Raw genomic sequence first — 25,862 nt, 5'->3', positions numbered from 1 at the left:
GTATGATTCGAATTTCACTGACTAAATCACTTTTTTATGTATCTGCAGGTCCGAGATCTTTCAGTTGCATATATTCTAGTGGGATTAACATACACATATGTTGGTATTATGATATTTTCTGCTTTTCCTGCACCCTTGTCCAAGGACTGTATTGAGCAGGTAACTCATGAACTAGGGACTCAGTAGCCCTTAAATTAAATGTTTTCCTTACTGAAGTGAAAGTAGAAACCAGGAAATGACACAATATATAAAATTGACTTAATAGAAATTATTCTGTACTAGTTAAACAGTAGTTTAACAGGTTTCATCATCTGAAAAGTATGCATATTCTTTCATTTCTGATAAGGGTAGGATCAATGATAGCATTTCAGTTTCATTAAACCTCTGTATATTTTTTTATATCCTGAAGAAAAAAATATATATATATATATGTGCTTGGCTTGATTGCGTTGGATGTGTCGGCGCTCTGTGGCGGTGCAGCCTTGTAAAACGGCAGAGCTTCTCTGTAACAATCCTCCAGCTTTACAATTGTAAAGAATCGGGTTGCACTCATGGGTGGAGTATAATTCCTTTATTATAACTTTGTGGTTAATTCAAAATCAAATCCCTAGGGCTCTGAGGGTCCTACAGGGCTCCCATTTTTAAAAATATGCGACCCGGGGAGCTGGTGGTCCTTGGGGCAGCGGGGGAGGCCGTATAGGCCTCCCCTGCATTTACTTTAATTGAAACCCCGGGAGGTGGTGGTCCCCAGGGCTCTGTGATATGCATATGCCCCCAGAACCTGGCCCACCTGATGGCCAAGTAATAACGAAGCCGGGAGACCACTCTTTATTGTTTTTTCAGCAGGAGTCACGGACCCAGCGCAACTACTGCTAAAATATTTTTTTATGCTTTTTTGGCCCTGAGACTCGTCTATAACTCGTGCCTTAAGGTAACTGTAACTCATAACCCCACCTTGCACAGTTTGTGAGTGGGTGCTTGAGTGTCTGGTATGAGTCTGTGAGTGGGTGAGTAGGTGCGTGAGCATCTGGTGTGGGTCTGTGAGTGGGTACGTGAGTCTGAGTGGGTGCGTTCCTGTGGGCAGGAGCACTTTGACAGCTCCCCCCCGCTGGAACCGAAGTGTTTGCTTTTGCTTGGCAGGAGCGGTCAACTATATATCCTGCGGGATCAGGAAAACAGTTTGAAAAAGAAAAGGGAGGTTGGTGTTTGTTCAAGTTGGGAGGGTTGCCCAACTACTGGGGGTTGAGTGCAGAGCCTGGCTGCAGGCAAGGCCCTGTCGCCAACACCCCACCGCGTATGGCGAAAGGCTTTCGGCTGTGCACAGCAGAGGTTGCCCACCTAGAGAGTGTTGGGTATAGGTACTGGCTACAGGTAGGCCCTTGACCACCCCCCCCCCTCCCACCACCCCCCAACACCGTGCATGGCCTGCAGGGGATTTGTCGCCGTGATGGTTGGGTGCAGATCCTAGCCACAGGCCATGCTCAGCGGCTTACCTCCTGCCAGGCATGTCTGGAGGTGGGAGGTTGGCATAGTTACGTATGGCAATAAAACATTAAATATTGACATTGTCTGCAAAATATAGGAAGGATGTTAGTTACTCTAAGGGGTATGAATGTTTTCATTGTGATAGATGTATTCGCAGCATATCCACAGATACAGTTCATCTGCTCTCGTGCCTTAGACCTCTTTTGCAACTTCTCAACATGTCTTCAGATAAAGTGGCGTAGGCATCTATCGTTTGAGAAAGACACTGTCTGTGCATTACCTGAAATATTTAACGTTCTGGTGGAGAAGATTTTGGATAGGGTTGTCTAGGGTCTTTTGCCTCACATTAAGAGGGATAGCCAAGTCCCTGTAGAACACAGGCATGAACCACATGCACACGTCATTGTACATCTCACAAGAAAATATCTACAATTTGCTTAAGTGAAAAGTTTGAAAGACAATGCTACAGGGTAAGTTGTAGACATACATTTTGAAATCTAGCTAGGGTTATAGTTATGTGACTATTTGTTTTTGTTAAAGGTAAGCACCCTGGTACCAAGGTGGCGCCTTAGTGGGTCGAGTGAGCAGGGAAGGTGAATGGAGTTAAGGTGAAAGGTGAGGAAGCAGTGAAATAAATTGTATTCTAATGTAAGAGTTTATATTACAAAAAGTGTGCCAAGAAGAAAAGTGAAGACGATTGAGACCGGTGATATGTAAGGCATAGGTGATTTCAAAGGGAAATCATTTCTTCTTCACCACACAGTATAAAGGAGGCTAGAAAAATGTTTTGAGTCTTGACAGTCGGCAGGTGTGGAGTATGAGTAGGTTTGGAAACGTGGAGCGTTGTGGTCTCACAAGGTGGGAAAGGAGTGAGAGTTTAGAAATGGAAAGGACTTTCTAAAAAAAAGTTAGCTTTTTTTGTCAAAATATTTTTATTGGTTTTAGGTTCAAATCATTACATGACAAATAGTGGTGGGAGACATGAGTCAGGGTCACAGATCAAATGTTACAGAACTTCTAAAGTAACGTGGACAGTTTGTGTATTAGGAGTCAACCTGTAATAAGAACCCTGTTCACGACCATTGCTGGCCATCACTGGGCCGCTCACGAGTTACAGGTCATAAATCTCATTGTATTGGTCATGTTATTTGATGGAAATCATGACTCCCATCCTCCGTACATTATTTCCACATAACTAAATGATAAACATAACAAAACAAACTATGGTATCATGGTCCTAATGGAAAAGAGAAAGAAAATGTTCAGGCTTGGATGCAGGCGAGCACAGTCCACAGAGGGCCGGCAGCGAACAGGTTCCCAATAGTTCCCAATCGAGGGGAGGGTGCCTTCCAGCAGTATCAGATATGGAAGAGGTGGAGAGCCCTTAGTCTGGGCCCACATGCAAACAAGAGTAGCCCCACCGATAAGTACTCGACCAGGGGGCCCACACATAGTCAAACCCCTTTCTCGAGTTCTCCAGTATGTCTGCCATTCGTTCCACCGCTAGAGCGCTCCATAACCTGGCATGCCATTGCGTAAGGGAGGGGGCCTCCACCTTCCTCCAAGCTGCAGCCAATGCCATTTTAGCCGCCCCCAAATACAACCACATCACTGAGGGGTTCTCCTGAGTCTCACGTTTCAGGCTGGGGTCCCGAATCCCCAGGAGAGTATGTTCCATTGTCGCGGGAATTGGGTAGCCTAGGATCAACTTGATTTGGGAAATAATTTCTTTCCAGAAGGGCTTAATGTGGAGGCAGTCCCACCAAATGTGTCTGAAGTCACCGAACAACCCGCATCCCCTCCAACATCTGTCCGAGGAATTAGGCAAAATCTTGTGCAGCTTCTGGGGGTGTTGGTACCAGTCATACATTACTTTATGGTGGGCCTCCTTTATGGTGGGCCTCCCTTAAGAACATGGACCGGTTGAATTTGAGAATGTCTCTGTATAGTTATTTCCTTTTTTTGTCCTCCAATGGATTAGCTACGATTGAGTCCCAAAAGTTTTGGTGTCCTGGGGATGAGTGTGACTCCAGAGCTTGTATGAGTGAGTAGAGGAAAGAGATGGTCCCCCTTGTGGAAAACCCTGATTTTGCAAACTGTTCGATTGGTAGTAATTCCCCAGTTGCCACTGACCGAACCAGTGGCTGTTGAACCCAGTGTTTGAGTTGCAAGTAACAGAACTTTTCAGAGGGTTGTAGCTTAAATGCTTGGGCACACTCCTCAAATGAAAGCATCTTCCCCCGTTTAAAAAGGTCAGAGATCATGAGGCAACCTCCCTCCCACCAGCCTTCGGATGGTCCCTCCTGGAATGCTGTGGGGAATTTGGGGTTGAAGTGGATAGGGGTATAGGGAGAAGGGAAGGTGGTCAAGGGCGTGGATCTGGTCAGATCATCCCAAACCTTCAACGTAGTCGCAGTAGGGGTGCTAAGATGAGGATTTAGAGGTTGATTTTGTATCTGCTTCCAACAGAGATCCCAAATCGTACTGACCACTATTAGGCGATCCATGTGTAACCAGAATTTCTCCGATTCACGAGCGACCAATTGGTGATCATGCTGATCTGAGCCGCTTTGTAATATCCCGTGATATCCAGTAAGGATAGTCCCCCCACCCTGGCACCTTGGTTAACACCCTGTGGGATAAGCACGCCCTCTGGCCGTGCCATATGAATTTAGTGATCATCTTTTTCAGGTCGGCAAAACGAATTCTTATCTACTGGGATCGGCAAGCCCTAGAAAAGATATAGCGGCCTAGGGAGGATGTTCATTTTGATGGCGTCCCCCCACCCCTGGCGCCTTGGTTAACACTTGGTGGGATAAGCACGCCCTCTGGCCGTGCCATATGAATTTAGTGATCATCTTTTTCAGGTCGGCAAAAAGAATTCTTATCTACTGGGATCTGCAAGCCCTAGAAAAGATATAGCAGCCTAGGGAGGACGTTCATTTTGATGGCGTTAATTCGCCTCAACCAGGAGGTGTATGCTGTTCTCCATCTGGCCAGGTGTGCTTTAATCTTGCGTAGTAAGGGAGGATAGTTAGCCCTATAGAGGTGTGGTACCTTAGGAGTAAGTTTGATACCTAGGTATGTAATGTCTTGTGAGTGCTTTGGAACAGGGACACTGCCTCAGTGATCCGCATGGTCTCTTTGGGCATAGTTAAGTTGAGGAGATATGACTTCGACATATTTACCTTAAACCCCGCCACCCGCTCATAGGAGATGAGTTCTGCTTGAATGGCCGGAAGAGTGGACACCGGCTTTGTGATTGGGAGGAGCACGTTGTCTGCAAAGAGGGAGATCTTGTGCTCATCTGTCCCAAATGGGACTCCTCCTATATTAGGGTTGGACGTAATGCTCTCCGCCAGAGGATTGATGCTGAGAGCAGAAAGCAGAGGAGAAAGCGGGCAACCCTGCCTAGTTCCCCGAGAGAGACTAAAGGGTTCCGAAGCCACCCCATTAACCACCACCCGGGATCTCGGGGCAGAATAGTTGGCCCGCACCATGCCTATAAAGGTCTCATTGAATCCAAACCGCCAAATTGTTTGAGTTAAGAAGGCCCAGTCGACCCGATCAAAGGCTTTCTCCGCATCGAGCGAGAGAAGGGACGCAGGGATCTCTTTCTTCTGTACTTTCTCAATAATGTGTACCACCCTCCTTAAATTATCATGGGTTTGCCTGCCCTTGATGAATCCCGCTTGGTCTGCTTTGATGAGCTCTGGCATGACATTCTCTAGGCGAGTGGCTAAAATAAGATTTTAGAGTATAATTTGGCGTCAAGGTTCAAGAGCGCTATAGGCCTGTAATCAATCAATCAATCAATCATAGCATTTATAAAGCGCGCTATATACCCGTGGGGTTTCAAGGTGCTGGGGGCGTGGGCAGGGGGGGTACCGCTACTGCTCGAACAGCCAGGTCTTGAGGCGTCTTCTGAAGGTCAGTTGGTCCTGCGTCTGCCGTAGGTGTAGGGGGAGGGTGTTCCATGTCTTGGCAGCGAGGTGGGAGAAGGATCTGCCGCCGGTGGTGGCTGTGAGGATGCGGGGGGACGGAGGCGAGGGCGAAGTCGGCAGATCGTAGCTGGCGAGTGGGGGTGTAGAAGTTGAGGTATGCCGGTCCGGTGTTGTGGAGTGCTTTGTGTGCATGGGTGAGGAGCTTGAAGGTTACTCTCTTGTTGACTGGGAGCCAGTGCAGGTGTTTCAGGTGCAGGGTGATGTGGTTGCGTCGTGGGATGTCGAGGATCAGCCGTGCGGATGCGTTCTGGCTGCATTGGAGCCGTTTGAGGAGTTTCGCTGAGACTCCTGCGTAGAGGGCGTTTCCGTAGTCCAGTCGGTGGGGATCCACTTGTAGATCCTGCGAAGCATACGAAGGGTGTTGAAGCAGGAGGAGGAGACGGCGTTGGCCTGCTTTGTCATGGAGAGGGTGGAGTTGAGGATGACCCCTAGGTTGCGTGCATCGTCGGTGGGGTTGGGTGCTGTTCCGAGCGAGGTAAAGCGGTACAAAGGGGGTGGTGATAGACGGAGCATCTGAACCAATCAAACACTCACACCCAGTCAACAGATCTGGGTTTAATCCACCACCGTTCTTTAGCCCACTCTGCCATCCCAGTTCAGACATGGCCATATGTAAATCAGTCTGACCCTGTGCCTCATGGGAACAGTCCAGCCCGAACTGCCAAGCCAAGCCTTCCCTGGACCGTATTCAAGCTTCCTAGAACCGGTTTCTGGCATTACAGCCGTCTTCAGCCAGGCTTGCTTAAATCCAGTGGCAAAGTGAGCAAGGTACTCACGTCTGAGCATACCCTGCCAACTTATGGCGAACAAAGCGGTACATGCCAAGCCATGCCTTCCCTGGACCGGATTCAAGCTTCCTAGCGAGGTGGGCCACCAGGAGTCGTCCCAGGCCGTGGGGGTGGGCCCGAGGATGAGGACCTCTGTTTTGTCTGAGTTCAGCTTAATTCTGCTGTTTCTCATCCAGTCTGCGACGGCCGTCATTCCCTCGTGGAGGTTGGTTTTGGCCGTGTGGGGGTCTTTGGTGAGGGAGAGGATCAGCTGGGTGTCTGCGTAGGAGATGATGTTGAGGCTGTGCAGTCGGGCGATGCGGGCGAGCGAGGCCATGTAAACGTTGAACAGCGTGGGGCTGAGGGAGGAGCCCTAGGGTACACCGCAGATGATCTCGGTGGCTTTGGATTCGAAGGGAGGGAGGCGGAGGCTCTGTGTTCTGCGGGATAGGAAGGAGGTGGTCCAGTCCAGGGCCTTTCCTTGTATTCCTGCGTCGTGGAGGCGTGTGCGTAGGGTGTGGTGGCAGACTGTGTCAAAGGCAGCCGACAGGTCCAGGAGGATCAGGGCCGCGGTTTCCCCGTCGTCTAGCAGGGTTCTGATGTCGTCTGTGAAAGCTAGGAGGGCTGTCTCTGTGCTGTGGAGGTGGCGAAATCCGGACTGGGATGCGTCTAGGATGTTGTTTTCCTCGAGGAACCTGGTCAGTTGTATGTTGACGGCCTTCTCGATGATTTTCTCCGTAAAAGGGAGCAGGGAAATGGGACGGAAGTTCTTGAGCTCCTTGGGGTCAGCCGTGGGTTTTTTCAGGAGGGCGTTGATTTTGGCGTGCTTGTAGTCCACCGGGAAGGTTGCCGTTTCGAGGGAGCAGTTGATGGCCTTCCGGAGGTGGGGTGCGATGGTGGTGCTGGCCTTGTTGAAGACGTGATGTGGGCAGGGGTCTGTCGGGGAGCTGGAGTGCACGGAGTTCATGATCTTGATGGTGTCGCTGATATCGATGTTTGCCCAGGCGGTCAGGCGGTTGGTGTGGGTGGCGGTCGTGTGGGTCCCGGTGATGGCTGGGGCGGGCGTGGTGATGAAGCTGTCGTGGATGTTTGCGATTTTGCGGTGGAAAAAGGTGGCAAGCGAGTTGCACAGTTCTTGTGAGGGTGGATGTCGATTACGCTGGAGGTGGGGTTGGAGAGTTCTTTCACAATGTTGAAGAGCTCTTTGATGTTGTGTGCGTTGTGGTCTAGGCTGGCTTTGTAGGAGGCTCTCTTGGCGGCTCTGATGAGGTGGTGGTGTTTGCGGGTGGCGTCCTTGTGCGTAGTGCGGCTTTCCAGGGTTCGTTCGCGGATCCAGATCTTCTCTAGCTTCTGGCAGATTTTCTTGGATGTTTGCAGGTCTTGGGAGAACCAGTTTGCTTTCTTCCTGGTGTGGCTGGTGAGAGGGTTCTTGATGGGGGTCAGGGCGTTGGCGCAGTCTTCGATGATGTAAGAGGCACAATTTGTGGGATCTTTTCCCTGTTTGGGAATGACGGAGCTCAACGCTTCCCCCATAGAGGGAGTCACCTGACCTGAGACAGATATATCGTTAAAGAGGGTCACTAATCGAGGAACCATCTCAGGCGCGAAGTTACAATAGAAGTGAGCATTCAACCCATCAGGACCAGGGGTCTTTTGAAGCTTAAGAGTTTCTATCGATTTCTGGACTTCCTCACTAGAAATTGGGTTGCTTAACTCTTCGTTCGTGGAAGCTGGCACTTGTGGGAGAGTAATAGAATCCAGATATTGCTCCTGTTCCTCAGCCACCAGTTTGATCAGCGGTATACAAGGAGCGATAAAATTCCCCAAAAGCTCTTGCTTTCCCCGCTTCACTTTTCTGGGATACCCTCTTCCCATTGACTATCTGTGCAATGTATCCCTTTTCCTGCCTCACTCTGAGTTGGCGAGCCAGGAGGGTACTGACTTTATTTCCCCCTCTTAGTTCCGGGCTTGCAGGTCCAGTAGGGTTCTCTCCGCCCCATTAGTATAGATGGCTTGTAACTTTCCCTTAAACTGTGCAACTATCCGTAGAGACCTAAACAAGGGATTGGTCTTATGTTCCTTTTTGGCTTTTGGAGGTCCCCTTCAACCCCTTGTGTTGGTGTTTAAGTGTGGAAGCAAGCTCAATACATTTCTCTCTCATAATTGCTTTAAAAGCGTCCCAGTTGTTAGCATGGGAGGTCGTTGATGTCAAAAAATTCCTCAATTGCCGTTTGTAATACGCCTCTGAGAAGGCGGTGGCGGCATAGAAAATTGGGGAAGTACCATTTGGCGAGTTTAGAGCACGGGACGGGCCAATCCAAGACCCATTCTAAAGGGGCATGGTCCTAGAGTAGGACCTATAGGAGTGTGATAAGAACTAGTAGTGCAGCGTTGTGGTGTGAGAATTCCTCCATGCATCTTGAAGACCCAGCCCCTGTGTATTTTTAACCGACTTGCTAAACGTCCCTCCTGTGGCCCTATGTGGATGGGTTGTGTCTGGGGACGTGTCCCAGATTGAATTAAAATCCCCCAGCATCAGTATGTCACCCCTCGCGAACCCCTCTAGTGCCGTAAGAAAAGAGCTCAGGAAATCATGTTGCCCTGTATTGGGTGCATAAATCGTAGCAAAGGTGCACAGTCTTCCCCTTAGTTCGCCCCTGACCATCAAAAACCTCCACGCCTTATCCGCTTTGAGATCCTGGAGAAGGAATGGGACAGAAGGATGGAAGAGGAGAGCCACCCCATTGTGCTTAGTGTGTGCTGAGGAGTGAAAAATATGTGGGAAGGCCCTATGTTTCAGTCAATGGTCCTCCTTTAGCTGGAGATGAGTTTCCTGCAGGGCAGCTATTTTTACTTGAGGGCCTAGTAAGAATTTCCATACCCTTTGCCTCTTGTTGGGGGAATTCAGGCCTCTCACATTCCACATGAAGCAATTGATGCCCATTAATCCACATTGACACCCCTCCCCTTTGCCAAAGGAGCCCCTGAAGTGGGTGGCCTCCTCCCCCCTCCGCCCCCACTACCAATAGCCTGCACTCAAAACAAGATGTACCGTGATACCACCATAAAGTAAACATATACAAACCAAAACTTTGAACTCCAAGACTCTCAATCACGGAAGAGAACCTCATCTAGGGCGTTCCCTGGGGCGAACCAAATTCCGCCTACACGCCCCATATAACAGTTACTTCGCAAGCTTGCTTTAGAAGCCACAGGCTTTGTATCCAAGTGTCACCCCTCTACCCCTCTAAGCCTCATGCCCCCAACCCCTCCATAACAGCCATAACAGGCAGTAGCTGCCGTAGTTGGGGACACGCAACTATTGGGCTCTTGCCCCCATCAAACCTTAAACTAATCAAGCGGACCAAGCTGTTGTCCAGTCATCAAGACTCTGGCTGTGTCAACCCAGCGTGTTCTTGCCACTTCTCCTCTGCTGTAGCCATAGACTTCGCCTCGTCTCTCCACTCGCGAATCCAATCCAGCGTCTCCCGGTCCCATCGTCTACTTTGGCGCGGATACCTCTATTCCTAAAATGGTAGCGCAGTCCTCCAACTCCGTGCAGTGGTAGTTCTTATTGTCCAAAGAGAAAGCCAGGCCAAATGGGTATGTCCAGCGGTATTTCAATTTGCAATCTCTCAAAGCCTCAGTGATCGGCCTGAACTATTGGCAGCGGGCTAGTGTGGCCTGGGCCACGTCTTGCAACAACGAGTAGGTCTCATTTTGGAAGGAGACTCTGTTGAGGGCTCTTGCTTTTTGGAGGATCAATTCTTAGGTTTTGACGGAGCTGAATTTAGCCGGCACATCTCTAGGTTTCCTGGATTCTCCTGGCAGCCTCGGTCCCACTCTGTGAACCCTTGCCAATTTGATCTCCGGGCCCTTGTTTCCCAGTAGCATCGCGAAAAGACCCATCATGAAAGCTTCCAAATCTGTGCCTTCGCTTCTTTCTTCCAGACCTCTTGCACGGATGTTGTCGCGCCGGGAGCGATTCTCGAGGTCTTCGCATTTGAGGATCGTGGCCTTCAGTTGATTACCCAGATCTCCTGAGTGGGCTTCCAACGGCTGTATTTGTTCCTCCAGCTCTTGGCACATCGCCTCGAGGTCCAAGGTGAGTGATCCGATTGAGTCTACGTCTGCCTGTAAGGCCACCAGTCTTACTCCCATCTTAGCTTTGAAGGTGTCAAACGAGGCCCCCACAGCCGTCTTGATGTCGTCCCACAGCTCTTTCTTAAACTCTCTCAGTGAGATCATCGCCTAAGGCAAGCCCGTCTGCGCCCGTCCGCGCCGGATCCGCGCCAGGCGCCTTATCCCCTGCCAGTTTTCCAAAAACAACACAGCGCAGAAGAGCGTATGCCCTTGACGAGCTGCTGACGTTGGGATTGGGAGTCGGGAGGTGTAGACATAGATTCCCGGATCTAAGGTCAGAGCCTAAAGCCTGCAATTACTGTAGGCTTGAATTCTGCTACAAACTCCCGAGCATTGGTAACTCCGACAATAAGCAGGTTGGGAAGGGGAAGGGGAGGGAGGAGGCCAAAGCATTACTAATTAACGCACGCTCACTTGTGAAGCATGGGTGGAGGCAGCGGAAGTTATAGAGACGCTGCAAGTTGACATTGCCTTTATAACGGAGACCTGGGGAGACGCAAATTCAGAGCCGGACCTGCTTTCGGCACTTCCATCTCAGTACAAAATGATCAGGGTAGACAGAAGGAATAAAATAGGAGGAGGACTCGCTATCATCGCTAGAGATAGTATGAAAATAATTGGGGGGCAGAGTAAAGGTTCGCACGAGTGTGAAACACTGCCTTTTTCAATAAAAATTAATAATAACTACACCTTTAGAGGGCTTCTAGTATACTGCCCGCCTAAAGCCCTGTTCTCACTATTGGAAAAGATAAGTCCTTTTCTGGAGGATAGTGGAAACAGCACAGACTACACAGTCCTTGGGGACTTCAACCATTATTTGGAAAAGCTAGAAGACTCAAACACAGCTACCTTCATTGAAGGAATGTCCAGTTTCTCCTTAAAACAATTGGTCAACCAAAGTACGCATAAAGCAGGACATACATTAGACGGAATATTCACGTCTAATAATAAATTAAATGTACAGGAAGTCATCCCAGTGACCTGGACTGACCATAAAGCAATTGTATTTAAAATATCAGAGGCTCCAGTATCAACAACAGTACCAGCCAGCCAAGGTGAAGTCAGATACCAGGATTGGAATAAAATAAATCATATAGAATTCAGATCCCAACTGAACACAACTAAACCGGCCCCAGCATGCGACGCCAATAACATGGTCAATAACATAAATCTATGGATTAGAGATGCGGTGGACATCAATGTTCCCATTAAACGACTAAGGTCAAAAAGGAAGAAGCCATCTGAACCGTGGTTCTCGGACAGTCTAAGAGCCCAGACAAAAGTATGCAGAAAACTGGAAAGAACCTGGATAGTCGACTATTCAGAGGTAGGGAAAGGAGAGTATGCCAGGAGTTTACTAGACTATAAAAAGCTGATCATCAGGGAAAAGAGTAATTATTTCACCCAAAAGATTTCAGAGTCAAAAAACTGGAGCAAGGAGCTCTTCATTACAGTGAAAAAACTTGTCAAACTACCAGAAATGTCCCAAAAAATAGAAAATCCCGATTTCTGTAACATGATAGGAGAATTCTATGTCAATAAGGTAGAAGAGGTTTATAACACTTTTAGAGAACATTCCAACATACAAACAGGAATAACAACATCACCACATTTAAACCAGTCACTTAATGTACCAACATTCTGTTTTCTCCCTCCATCAGAAGAAGAGGTCATACAAGCAATTAAAGCTACAAATTCAGGGGCTCCGTCAGATCCCTGTCCTCCAAAAATCATTCATCTCCATTCAGAGACTATTGCAGAGCAATTTAAGAAAGCCTTTACAGAAATTATTCAAGAAGGTACTTATCCTGAGGTATGGAAGTCATCCTCAATCAGACCACTACTAAAGAAGGCAAATTTAGACCCAACAGCACCAAAGAGCTATAGGCCAATATCGAGGGTCCCTTTTGGGGCCAAGGTGTTGGAAAGACTGATCAATGGACAGATTACGCCATTCATTGCTCAGGGTGAACTTCTAGACCACTCTCAGTATGGTTTCAGGGAGGGTCATGGAACTGAGACTGCACTAGTAATGGCTGCTGAAGAGTTAAGAATAACCCTTGATGAGGGCAAGAAGGCCGCCTTGATTTTATTAGACCTATCGGCGGCCTTCGACACGGTCAACCACCAAATTATGCTTAAAAGATTGGCCGATGTAGGATTTCAGGGCAGTGCCATTAAGGTCATGACTTCATTCCTGGAAAATAGGACGTTCCAGGTGTAGATGGATGGGTATACTTCCAAAGCCTTTAACCTGCCATGCGGAGTCCCCCAGGGCTCATCAATGAGCCCTACCCTTTTTAACATTTATGTGGCTCCTCTGGCAGAAATGATCAGAGAATGTGGATTCTCGGTCATATCGTACGCTGACGACACACAAGTTGTGATCTCTGTGTCAGACAATGTCCAGGAGACGGCAGAACGCTTTAAAAACTGTATGTTACTGATTAACAGCTGGATGCAGAACAACTGCCTTAAATTAAACAGTGAGAAGACTGAAGTCTTGTTACTGGGTAACCACACACCCTTCTGGTCCCCAAATTGGTGGCCGGATGAACTGGGTGACTGCCCACTACCAGTGTCAGAGGTAAGAAATTTGGGGGTCTTATTCGATCAAAGCCTGACCTTTAAATATCCATAATTAACAAACGTACATCCACATTTTGGTGAATTCTTAAAGTTATTAGAAAGGTCCACCCATTTTTACCCATCGATTCGCTAAAAACAGTGGTAACAGCATTAGCCATGTCCAGGCTGGACAATGGAAATGCGTTATACATGGGTCTGCAGAAGCAACTTTTACTGAGACTCCAGCGAATGCAGAATGCAGCAGCCAGGTTGATCCTGGACATCCCAAAATTTGAACCAATAAAGGATCGTCTAAAGGAGCTCCATTGGCTGCCGGTGCATAAGAGAATTATTTTTAAATCACAGAGTCTGGCCTTTAAGGCACTGCAGGGGAAAGGTCCCCTTTTTCTTAGAACCCACCTTAAGAAATACGTACCAGCTAGAAATCTAAGATCAGGGCAATCCCACCTATTGGTAGTACCAAGGTACAAGCAGTTGCGTTGGAGGGGAAGGAGTTTCGTAGTGGGGACAGCTAAGATATGGAACTCCCTACCGTTACAGATTAAAACCAGCGACTCATTGATGAAATTTAGCGGCCAACTCAAGACCTGGCTATTTACAAACTAATTATTCATTCATTAGGGCATTAGTTGGCATGTTGAGCCTTCCCAGACTAGGGTTAGCGCCAAGACGCCTGAGGGCATATGCCGCACTCTATAAAACGCAAAATCAAATCAAATCAAATCAGGTCTTCCCTCGTGAGAGCCATGCTACCCCCAGGCTGGGCTGTCCCCTCTTTGTCTGCCCCAGTGATCGCGCGGTTAAAGAAGCTGGAGACTTTTCTTTTAAATTATTATTGCGAAACAAACATTCGTCATATACAGATCTTAATAGTATACATTAAATCGTTTGAAAGAGAAAAGATGCAGTATAATAAGCAATACAAGCAGTCATTACTTTGTCGTGATGTTCTTACGTGACATTTCAAGTTCTACAGTCGATGAAATGCAGAGTTCCCCCCCGATAGGCATTCCAGGCCCCCCACTTTTTATCCCATTTCTTAGGACATTCTCTAGCCTTATAAAATTCTTTCTTGGCAACCATACATTTGTCTATTTCCGCCACCCAACCAATCACCAACGGCTTGTCAGCAGCCCCCCATTTCATAGCAATGGCTCTCTTAACCAGGGTGTATCCCAGGGTGGTGAATTGTTGTTCAATGTCTGTGAGATCATTCGCTTCCTAAATGTTCAGCATTTCCAGTGTGGTTGTCAGCACGAGTGGTTTTCCCAGTGCGTCCTGCATCTCATTCGTGGCTCGTTCCCAGATGTGCCATATGTTGGAGCAGTCCCATATTATGTGATAAAATGTGGCAATTTGATTGCAGCCACGCAAGCAAAGCGCATCTTGTTATGTTCCTATCTTAGCTAGTGTCCTCCCGGTAAGATATGTCCTATGTAGGACCTTCAGTTGAATCAGTTTGAAGCGTTGGTTAATCGTGGCTTCCCTAGGGGACATCAGGGCCGTCTGCCAGTCCTCATCGTCAAGCTGTCCTTTATCTAATTGCCATCTGTCTCTAAGAGTAAGGAAGGGATCTGGGAGGTCATTACACAGCTTACGGTACGTAAGTGAAATGGCCTTAGTAGGGAGGGGCTCAGAGAGAAGTCGGTTCTCCAGATGGGATGAGTCTGGGACATTTGTCAGATCTGTTATTGCTGTACTCCGCGCATGATGGATTTGTAGGTACCTAAAAATCTCTTTGGGTCCCAGTTCGTGTTTCACTTGGTAGCTGGACACTTTTGCGGACAGTGTCTTTTTTGGTGGCATAAAGACCAGGATGTGATTCGCTAGGGGCCTTCTGCTTGCAGAGGTGACTGTGGGCTTCGTGGCCGCCTGTTGCAGAGGTACTGTAGATCTCAAGTAAAGGTTGCAGCCGGGGCCTTCACTGCCTGGTGTACGAGAGGGGCAGAGCTCTTACTGCCTGGACTGTTCTGGCACAATCTCGCTCCCTGGCTTTGAGGCACTGCGCATGGGAGATGTACTTTAAATGAGTAGCATGGGCCCCCCCGGCCTCAACTCAAAGCTGCCTTCACTGGAAGCGGTGCCTGACCGGCCCCATGTTGAGGTCAGGCTGCGCGATCTTGGTGGCTCTGCTGCTGCACTTTTAAAAATTTTGAAGGGGTCCCCAGAGACCTCCCGCTCGGTGGTCGGCATGCCTGTGTTGCACGTGGAACCACGCTCCTCACCTGAGGGTCCACACCTGGATCTCACGCCTATCCCTAGGAGCTTTGAAGCGGCTGATTGTGAGTCACGGGCTGCGGTATCATTCTATCAGGCTGCTCTGGGGTTGCAGGAAGGACCCACGGTCTTCTTCAGCTCTGGGTCTCCCTCAAGTTCGTTAGAGCCTCCGGGCGCCACTGATGATGCTGCAGTGCCTTGTCTCGCCGATGGCCGCCATTTTGTTGCGAGGCTTGCAGCTCCATTACCGACGCTCCTCTGCACAGCAGCTGCGTCCTCCGGGGCCCCAAGTTGGCGCAAAAGGGGCTTCTGCACGTCCAGTTCACCAGGCAATCCGGGTGACTCTCCTGCAAGCAGCCAAGCTCCTCAAAACCTTCTCATTTGGCCGGGCCAGGAGCGGAGCCAATTGGAGTTCCATTCGGTCGGCCATGATGGTTGGCCGCGCCCCCCCAAGTTTGCATTTTTAATAGCTTTCTGAATCTGTTGTTGGGGTCGCCACTGAAGTTGGGGTTCAGCATGTTCTAGAGTTTTTGGCCCAGCACTTGCAGGGAGTGCCCTCGATGTTTTTGGTGTTTTAAGAAGTGAGGTGAAATTAAGATAAGTGAAAGTTCCTAGATGGAATGATTTGTGGTGCCAAGCTTTGTAAATCTGATAGGTCTTGCTCCAGTAGGCCTTTTCTTTTCTTTTCTCCGTTAGGCCTTGTGCATGATGTTGAGTGATTTGAATTGAATCCTAGCATCTACCTTTGTCATGTGGCCCGGCTAGAAACAACGCTATCTTTATGCTCATGTTTCTGAAGTTGCCTTCTTTCTGCAACAATTTGACTTTTGTCATACATTTCTGTACGTGTCAGTGCAGAATAGGATTCTCAGAAACTGTATTGGCTTACATTTCAGCTTCGTAGGCACATTATCATGACACCTTGAACTTTTAATCCAAAGCATAAAGTTCACTGCACAAATGTCACTACTTATTGTTATGCGACAACTCTTACTAGCTAATATAAAGAATTGCGGCCTGTCAAAGACCTCACATGCCCACATTAGCACTGTTTATTATAAATACAAATTCACGACCTCATTTAAATCAGAGGAGCACTCTGCTGACAATTCGAGGTCGCGGCACGCCGGAATTCCAGCTCAGCTGATTCCTGTCACCTCCACAAGGGAAGTCCCGCTCTACACTAAGACGAACAGCCTGATGACACTAGCCTGCAGGTAATGGTGAGTTAAATCACCCTGCAGGGATTCTTGGCAGATCACCCACCCTAGGCAAAACTAGGTTAGGGAGCGTTGGGTAGGAGCACACTACATTATACTATATTACACTACATATATGTCAGCAGGGAAACATCCTTTACCACGAAACCATTACAACGCGGTACGGTTACATTGTGGGTTTAACAACACAAGTCGTTACATCGACTTGCACTGGAGGGCGCTCTAGACTAAGGAATAGTGTGAATTACTATCCCAACACTTTCCCTACTGTACGTAGACTGGAGTTGGAATAGTAATTCACACTATTCCTAAGTTCAGCGCCCTCCAGCACATGTTGACTTGCATTGTCAAAACTGCGATGTAACATACCGCGTTGTGATGGTACGCGTTGTATCATCCTATATCTATGTCAGCATATATATTTGTTTTAGCATATTAGTGAAATTATTCATTCTCGCTACTTTTCTTGTATTGCTAATTATGCTAATATGTTTCTTTCTATTGGTAATTGCAGCATATGTATTTTACTACAGAATCTCTCTGCTTCATTAAACATTGAAAGTGCAGGTTGTATATTTCTTGATTATTTTCTTTGAATATACATGAGGCTCCGAACGAAAAGGTTTTGGGTCTGTTACCACAATTCCTTGGGGAGTCAGTGTTGTCATGTTTCAAGCTTGTGCATGTATTTGTTACCCTGTAAGGTTAGGGGTGCAATAGTGCTCTGTGATCTAGCAGGACAATAGGCCAACATCTCCTGAAGGGGTGAGGGGAATCAAACTCGCACCAATCCAATGTTTATGTTGTCCAACAAATGCACAGTTTTTATTGGGAAAGAACAAAACGCCATACGACACCTGGACTCAACGGAGATCTTTCATAGCTGGTTTGGCATGGTCAATTTTACACAGTCGGGTACATCTTGGTGACTTCACTTAGCACTCTTTGAAGTTTGCCTAGGCTACAAAGTACATTGGCAGGCCTGGGTAAACCATATTAAAGCAGTGCGAGTTTCCCAACACAAATTAAATTAGGTTTGAGGTTTACAGGAGAGCGAGGATTTTGCAGAGCAAAGTTAGTGACATGCTGACACATTTAACCAATGTGTTGATTTGAATTAAGGATGAGAGATTGAAATCAAAGGTTATACCTAGATTTTTGCTTCCTCACTAGTGAGAGGCGGGGGTGAATGGCCGTTGGAATTTCGCTTTTGATCAGTCTAGGCTCAGGAAGTGTTCTCTTTCCCTTGGATGAATGTATTCTAGCTAGGCAGGTTATGATATTGTTTGTCCCTCTGAATTATCCTCCAGGCAGATGTAGATTTGTATGTCATCAGCATATATCTGGCACCAGACCTTTTACTACCTCACAAGCAGAGACAAAGTCTGCATGTAACAACTAAACAGTAGAGTGGAGAGAGTAGAGCCTTGAGGGATCCCAAATAGAGAAATGCTGCATCAGTGTTCTGTGGGCCTCGTCCGAACTTGCTACACAAAGGAATGAGCTGATTCAGTTTGGGACTATGCTAGATATATTGAAGCCATCATCTGTTGTGCATATCTATCATGAATAGAGGTCCAAAAAAAATCTCCTCATGGATGTTGCCCAGGGTTAATTCCATTCCAATCAACAGTTAGAAATTTGATTATAACTCATAAAGCAGCTTGTTATATTTAATGCAGACTCATAGTTGATTTGCTACTACTTTTTCTAGGATTTTGCTATGGTACAGAAAGTAAGACATTGGATGATAATTTACCAAAACTTGAGGCTCTGCATTAGTTGCCCTTAAATTAGTTTTTTCAGTTGGTTCATAGCTACGCCTGATGAAAGTAAAGAGTTTATCAAAGTTATCTCAGTAGTTTGGATGAAGAGAATATGTTAAAGGTAGATTGCAGGACAAGGACCCACAGGCATATTTGATGTTTTTGTACCACAAAACTTGTACTGTGTTCTTCTACTTTGCAACTCGCATTCATGTCTGATTAATAGCAGTCTTTCACTCAGTCTCTTTTTCAAATTGTAATAAGCTGAAAACTGTTCATTCTTTTCAGACATTATTTGCCTCAATAATGTTTAGAATTAACAATTTAATTTCAGGAATTTCATTGATGTCTACTTTAAATATCCTATAAGACATCTGTGAGGTTGCATAACTAATGAGTTTATGAAGATGAATGAATTCTCGAGTTGTAAATGTCATGGACAAGGTGATCAAATGCATTGCTTTACCTAGTGAATGCAGGTTCTGATAATGCAACTCTGTTCTTTCTTCTTTTTAGAATTTCTTAGATAATTTTCCCAGCAGTGACATCTTGTCATTTGTTGCCAGAATATTTCTGCTGTTCCAAATGATGACTGTGTACCCACTCCTGGGATACCTGATACGGGTGCAGCTGCTCGGACAAATCTTTGGAAAGATTTACCCTAGGTAAAGGTTTTGTTTGTTCTTGATTAATTTTATTCTACATAGTACAGCTGGTGCATAAATACACACCAATCACAGGAGACTTAAGGTGGTATGTGTTCTTGCCCAGCGTCTTATTGGGTCGCTGTGTACTCAACACAGGACGTCTCTGTTACAAAGCCAGAACAATAGTCACTTGTCAGAATTATTATAAGCAGGTTATCAGCCCTTTTCCCTCTTACACTTTTTACCTGCCATGGTTCAACCATTTCAAGTTCATATTAAATTTCTACCCATAATTAGGAGCATGTATTTTATACCAAGACATGTGGCACCTAATTTGCATTATGTAATGATTTGTTGGAACATTTAAGTAGATCAGTTTATCTCCAAGATTGTGATCTGTGTGAGGCAGAAAATGTAAGTGGAGCATAGGTGTCAGGGAATCACAGATGGCCTGTCTTAAAGCAGCCCAATGCAAAGTGTTTGTTCTAAGACAATAAGAGAATCTGTAATACAGAGATGCAGACTCTTAATGTTTAAATGGTAGACCAATTCACTTTTTGCAAAGGAATTTGTTTGAGAAATAGTCCTCACTTTTACCGCCGGTCCTAAATGGAACAGAAAATGTAAAGATACATACACTGAAAACATAGTCAAATCCAATTTACTGTTTACGGGGTGCAAATAACTATAAATTATGTACTGTTTCAATGATTTAGTGGCAGAGCTAGCCTACCCCTGTCTGATTTTCAGACTTACGTGATTGCCACCAGGATGGGCTTCCTGCTGAGCTTCCAAACAGAACTAATTGAAAATGTACTCTTATAGTGCAGGTTGGTTGCCTGTGGGTTTCCCATTTGGGCTCTGTTGCAACATTACATATATATATACTTGTAGCAGACTATTGACCTTTTTTTAGATAACATGAGCAGAAGGGTAACAGTGTTGTGGTACCATAGTCACATTAACAACTGAGAATGAGAAGATACTCCAACATTTATTATTAAAACCTAATATGAGGAGGCGGAGCTACGCGGGCACCGAAGATGGCCGCGTAGGCCAGTAGTGCCCGGTGCCCCGCTCCTCGCCCGCATCTATCCTGCACTATCCTGACCTGCCCTGGGTGGGCATAGCTGGCGGAGGGTGCAGTGTCTTATGCGGTGCCGCTCCGGGCCCGGGACGAGCCTCTGGGCCAACGCGACGAGCCGTTAAAGATTGGGCCTCCGTGGCTGTGAACGCCGGGGGCTCGAGTGCTGTGGACGGCCGGCGCCGAGTGCGTCAACATCGGCGGCGCTGACCGGAAGTCGCCGGTGGCGCAGGACCGACATCGGGCCGACGCCCGGTGAAGACTGGCTGTGACCCCGGCGTTAGTAGGTGGAGTCTGATCCCCGCCTAGATTAGCTTGGCTCGAGTGGACCCCGTGGTTGTATTCGGAGGGGGGCCTGAGGAGTGGAGCCCCTCGGCTTCCGGTGCCCTGGGGTGTGTGGTAGGATCCTGGATCCCCGGGGCCTGATGGATACCCTCGGCTAGCCTGGTGACGGGGCCCCCGATGAGACCCGCTGCCGAGTCATTGGATTTGTGCCCCCGCTGAGGAGTTGGAGCGGAGATACCTAGAGCCAGACCCCCATGGTGAAGCGATTGGAAGGGGAGTGTTCTAGAGGTGCTCCACGGAGGACTTGACAGCTGGGAGCGCAGGCGGCGGAGATCCCGCGAGGCTGCGGTGGGTGCAGACAGAGTTAGAGTGTCCCGCAATATCGTTTGGTCACACGTGGATGGAGATCCGAGACCCTGGTGAGTGCGGCCAGATAGGCTTTCAGGATAGCGGTCTGAGCGGGGCTGGAGTGCTCCACCGAGGGGGTCCGACGGGGCTGGACTGACGGCCGGCTGCGGATTCAGTCGGGGGGTGCCCGCAGGCCTGGCGGATCTGTGTCTGGCGGGCTCCATAAAAGACGTGCAGGACGCATAGCCGCTGAGCTCCCCTGAGATTCGTGGTGTACAAATTGGAGAGCGGCTGCCGAAGTGGTGTGAAGACAGCTTGCGATGTTGTTACTGCAAGGTTTGTTAGCGTGCCGGTCTTTGGTGCAGGGGGCGGCGGTGGAGTTACTCCCTGACAGTCTGCCGTGCGGTTGCTCCAGCTGTGGTCTGGAGCTGCCCTGCATACAGCTTCAGGATGGCGACTCGACCGGAGGGTTATAAACTGCTGCCCAAGTCCACGAGGGGATCTCGATCCGTTCAGTCCAAAAAACTGGACCGGTATGCTCTGCCAAGAAATTTGCCTTCTGGCTCAGGGCAGGCGCTGGGAGTTGCCAAGGATGTCGCAAATTCGGCTTCGGAGTCCACGTTACAAGACGTTATGGCCGCTATAGAGAGGGTCAGGGCCTCCTTGGGGCAACAGATGTCAGCTTTGGATCATAAGCTGGATACGGTGTCCATCGAGGTGAATCTAATTCGTGCTGATCTCACTAAAACCAGTGAGAAGGTCAAGTCGCTCGACCTCAAAACCACGAGCCTGATTGATGACGTGTCGGAGTTTCAACAGGAGGTTCGGGCGCTTAAGATTGATAATGAGACGACTAGACGTAAGCTGGACGATTACGAAGAGCCAGTTCGGAGAAACAATGTTCATATAATTGGCGTTCCGGAGAAGGCTGAGGGGCAGGCGCCCGATCTCTTTGTTGAGGAAGTCGTACTGAATCATCTGAAGCCGAAGGGTCTGAGTGATTTCTTTACTGTGGAGCGAGCTCACAGGATACCGGGGGGTGGGGGGGCGACCTAGACCAGGAGCCCCTCCACGTCCGATGATTTCCAAAGTGCTCAACTTTAGGGACAGGGACGCTATCCTGCAGGCGTCCAGATCTGGGGGCCCCCTGAACTATGAGAATTCCACTCTCACCTTCTTTCTGGATTTTACGCAGACGGTCCAGCGGCGGAGGCAGAGCTTTATCGGTGTCAAGAACCGACTCAGGGATATGGGACTGAAATATGCAATGTTGTACCCGGCCAAGTTGAGGGTTGAGGTGGCAGGGAAGGTTTGGTTTTTTGATAACCCTGAGATAGCTTTGGATTGGTTGCAGAGTCTTCCCCCTCAGAGAGATTCCCGGGGTGAGGGCAGCGGAGGAGATAATGGTATGCAGGAGAAGGAGTAATAAGTTGGGCTGTATTTGTAGAACGTAGGTTGATGAGAGCGGTGCTGCTTGCAGCTTTATCAAGTGTACAGTTTCCCTTCACCTGGGTGCCACTCGGGAGCAGGTCATGATTCCTCTGATATATCTAGATAGTAGATTAGTTAGATGATGGGGCGACAGGCACACTGCGACTTGAGGGTTGGCGAATGCCGAGAACAGTGGTGCAGGGTGGGGGGTGGTGGGATGGGAATGTTTCTGTGTGTATTATTGTGGGTGTTTTTTGTGTTTGTCTTTCAAAGTAATGTGTGGGGATGTAACATTTGTGTTTTGCAACAGACATGGGATTTTTATTGTTTTATTTGGCCAGGAATTTTTGCGTCAGGTGAGGAAAGGATTGTTCACTACTCTTCGTATGGGTTAAATGGCACAACATAGTTATGGATCGGGGATGAGAGTGCTGAGTTGGAATGTGAATGGTTTGGGTGACAAAATAAAGAGAGGAATGGTTAGTCAGCTCATTAGACAGCACTCTCTGGACATAGTACTGTTTCAGGAGACCCACCTGGTGGGAAATAGATGTATGGCCCTCCATTGAGGGGGGTATAAATTGGTGGCACAAGCGGGATTCACCACTGGATCTAGAGGAGTGGGGATCCTGGTTAAGAATTAATAAAGAACTCCGCGTGCTCTGCGAAGGAGACTTTTTCCATCCTTAAAGAGCTTCTCCATGTCCCAGCGCCCCCGCAGATATCCCTGGACCCCAAAGCAGCCGAGGAGAAATGCGCCAACTTGGCTAATTTCTTTGATAATAAAATAAAGAAAATCCTTTCCTCCCTACCTGCCACCAATCAGGCCACCCCCGGATCAGCAAAGGAATGTACCCTCACGTCAAAAAATCCCACTGATTCCTCCGAACTCCCCAGTTTAGCCTCATTCGGACCATTCACGGAAGAAGAAGTGGCAACCACCCTGGCAGCCACGAAAAGTGGCGCTCCCAGCGACCCAGTGCCCGTTCGGTTTACAAAAAACATCGCCCGGACTATTGTAGCTAGACTCACGGCCCTAATTAACACCTCGTTTACCCAAGGAGAAGTCCCTCAAAGCTGGAAGGAGGCCGTGGTCAAAGGTGTATTGAAGAAGCCATCACTAGACCCCACGGACTTGTCCAACTACAGACCCATCTCGCTCCTCCCCTGGATAGGGAAGGTTGCAGAGAAACTTGCTAATAAACATCTGTCCCACTTCTTGGAGGCAAACCTTCTCTTAAAAAACTCCCAAACCGGCTTTAGACCAGGTCAGGGGACAGACACCGCCCTCCTAGCGGCCGTAGAAAAAGCGAGGGAAATCATTGACACAGGAGGATCAGTGGCAGTGGTCCTCCTGGACCTCAGCGCGGCATTCGACACTGTCAACCATCAGGTCCTAGCCCAGCGCCTAGACAACACAGGCATACAAGACAGTGCGCTGAGATGGCTTACATCCTTCCTCTCCCAACGCTCCTTCCAAGTTTGGGAAGGAGAAAGCCGCTCCCTCCGAATCCCCCTCCGGTGTGGAGTGCCACAGGGCTCTTCACTGAGCCCCACGCTTTTCAACGTGTATATGGCCCCACTGGAGGAGCTGGTCGCCCCATTCGGAGTCACGATCGTCAGCTACGCTGACGACACCCAGTTGGTGGTGACTCTCTCACACCCCAAGCTAAAACCCTCCAACCTGCGTGACTGTCTCTCCACCGTCCACCAATGGATGAGCGACTCTGACTTAAAGCTCAACGGGTCAAAAACAGAGATCCTGCTCCTCGGCCACAAAACCTTGAGTCTCCCACCTGACATCTGGCCCGCCTGTATGGGTGACCCCCCCTCCCCCAAAACAGAGGTCAAGAGTCTGGGAGTGTGGCTGGAGACAGACCTCACCTTCAGGACTCAGGCGAGGAAAACTGCCGGCATCTGCTATGGGCTTTTGAGATCATGCAGAAAGGTACTTCCCCTACTACCATTCCAGTCTCGTCTCCTGCTAATTCAAGGTCTAGTGTTAGCAAGGCTAGACTACAGCAACGCTATTTACCTCGGTGCGCCGGAAGCCACCTACCAGATCTTACAAAAAACCCAAAATGCCGCAGCCCGCCTGCTCACAAACACCCCATCAAGAACATCGGCCAAACCAGCGTTGAGAAAACTTCATTGGCTCCCCGTGAGGGAAAGAGTCGCATTCAAGGCCCTCTGCCTAGCCCACAAGACACTGCATAACGCTGGCCCCCCCATTCTGAGCACGTGGATCACCCCTTACAGACCACCGAGAGCGCTCCGGTCTGAACAGGGAAACCTTATCGTTGTCCCTAGGGTGAAGAAAGCCCGCTTTGGCGGTCGCAGATTCTCGGTAAACACGGCCAGAAAATGGAACGCTCTTCCCCCGAACCTTAGAGCGGAACCTAACCTCCTAAGATTTAGGAAGTCCCTCAAAACCCTCCTTTTTCCTTGATCTACTTGAAGTTTCCCTTGCCCCCCCCCTGTAGGAGTACGAGGTTTCAGCGCTGGGATACTCGAGGGTGACTACGCGCTCTATAAAAACCTAAATAATAATAATAATAATTTCCCCATGTCAGTGCAGGCAACGTGGATTGATCAGAGAGGTAGATATGCCGGGGTGTCGGGACAACTGGGGGGTAAGACGGTCACCTTTTTATCCATTTATGTGCCGCCGGGTCTCAAGTCTGATACCTTTCGGGATTTGGGTTCCATCTTCCTTACGCTGCCTCTTGGTGGATTGGTCTTGGGGGGCGATTTTAATGCTGTACTGGATGGAGAGGTTGACCGTTGCCCGCCAAGAGTGCTCAGGCAGTCGCAGAGTTGGCTCCCAGACTTTCTGGAGATGCTGGGGTTGGTTGATTGCTGGTGGGTTCATAATCCAGTGCAGATGCATTTCACTCACGTCTCAGCTGCACATAATAGTTTGTCAAGACTTGACTACATATTGCTACCGGCGGTATTGGTACCTGGACAGAGGTATTTCTGATCACTCTCCGTTATGGTTACAGCTTACCCTCGGACAACAGTTGGCTGGTAGAGTAGCGCCTATTAGCGCCTGGCAGTTGAAAGATACGGCTGTTAAGAAGTAGGTGCTCCAAATGTCGGAACGCTACTTCCGGGACAACGAGGGAACTGTGGACTCAGCGCAGTCTCTTTGAGAAGCCTATAAAACAGTTGCGAGGGGGGAGGTTCTGTCCCTTGTAGCCGGGAAAAAGAAGGAAAAGCAGGCAACACTGACTCAGAAGGGGGCCGAGGTCATTGCCTTGGAGGAGAGTGTAACTGGGTCGAGCCCGCCCGCAGACTTCCACATGTTGAGACTCCGTCAGGAAGAGTACAGAGTGTTAGTGAGAGACAAGGCGATTGCCCAAAATAATGTTGTGCAGAGCCGAATATACGAGCATGACGATGAGGCCGGTAAGTTGATAGCGTGGCTTGAGCATGGGGAGTGGGCATCGAGGCTGTTGCCAGAGCTGGAGGGACCGGAGTCTGATAAAATTACTGAACCGCAGGCCGTAGCTGACGAATTCTTGGAATATTACAAAAAGGTCTATACCGCTGAAAGTGAGTTTACAGAGGCTGACAATAGTGCCATGATTAGGGATATCGTTATGCTGGGGCTGTCGGACGAAGATAGGTCCTAGTTGGACTCCCCATTCTCCAATGATAAAGTGGCACAGGCTATTAGGCAGATAAAGTCTGGCAAGGCGACTGGTCCTAATGGGATACCTATTGAGCTTTATAAATTAAATGCTAACAAGATCGCCCCAAATGTGCGAGCTAAGTTCCTAGTGAGTAGGGGAAAAGGCCAGCTCCCCTATGACCAACGACTGGCAAATATAATAGTTATACATAAAGCGGGTAAGCCCAGAACGCATTGTG

At 48.5% G+C, this 25,862-nt stretch overlaps 1 protein-coding gene across 1 annotated transcript in view; it reads left to right on the top strand.

The window, feature by feature from the left end:
- Positions 1 to 25,862, top strand: part of SLC38A9 (solute carrier family 38 member 9) — a 396,909-nt gene that overhangs the window by 317,929 nt on the left and 53,118 nt on the right. Inside the window, exons 12-13 of the mRNA XM_078675090.1 lie at positions 49 to 159; positions 18,708 to 18,856. Of these exons, the coding sequence (XP_078531216.1) occupies positions 49 to 159; positions 18,708 to 18,856 (260 nt within the window). The remainder of the gene's footprint in view (positions 1 to 48; positions 160 to 18,707; positions 18,857 to 25,862) is intronic.

The sequence above is a fragment of the Lissotriton helveticus genome, chromosome 2_1, assembly GCF_964261635.1.
Source record: "Lissotriton helveticus chromosome 2_1, aLisHel1.1, whole genome shotgun sequence".
NCBI lineage: Eukaryota > Metazoa > Chordata > Amphibia > Caudata > Salamandridae > Lissotriton > Lissotriton helveticus.
This window is presented reverse-complemented; position numbering and strand designations above follow the sequence as displayed.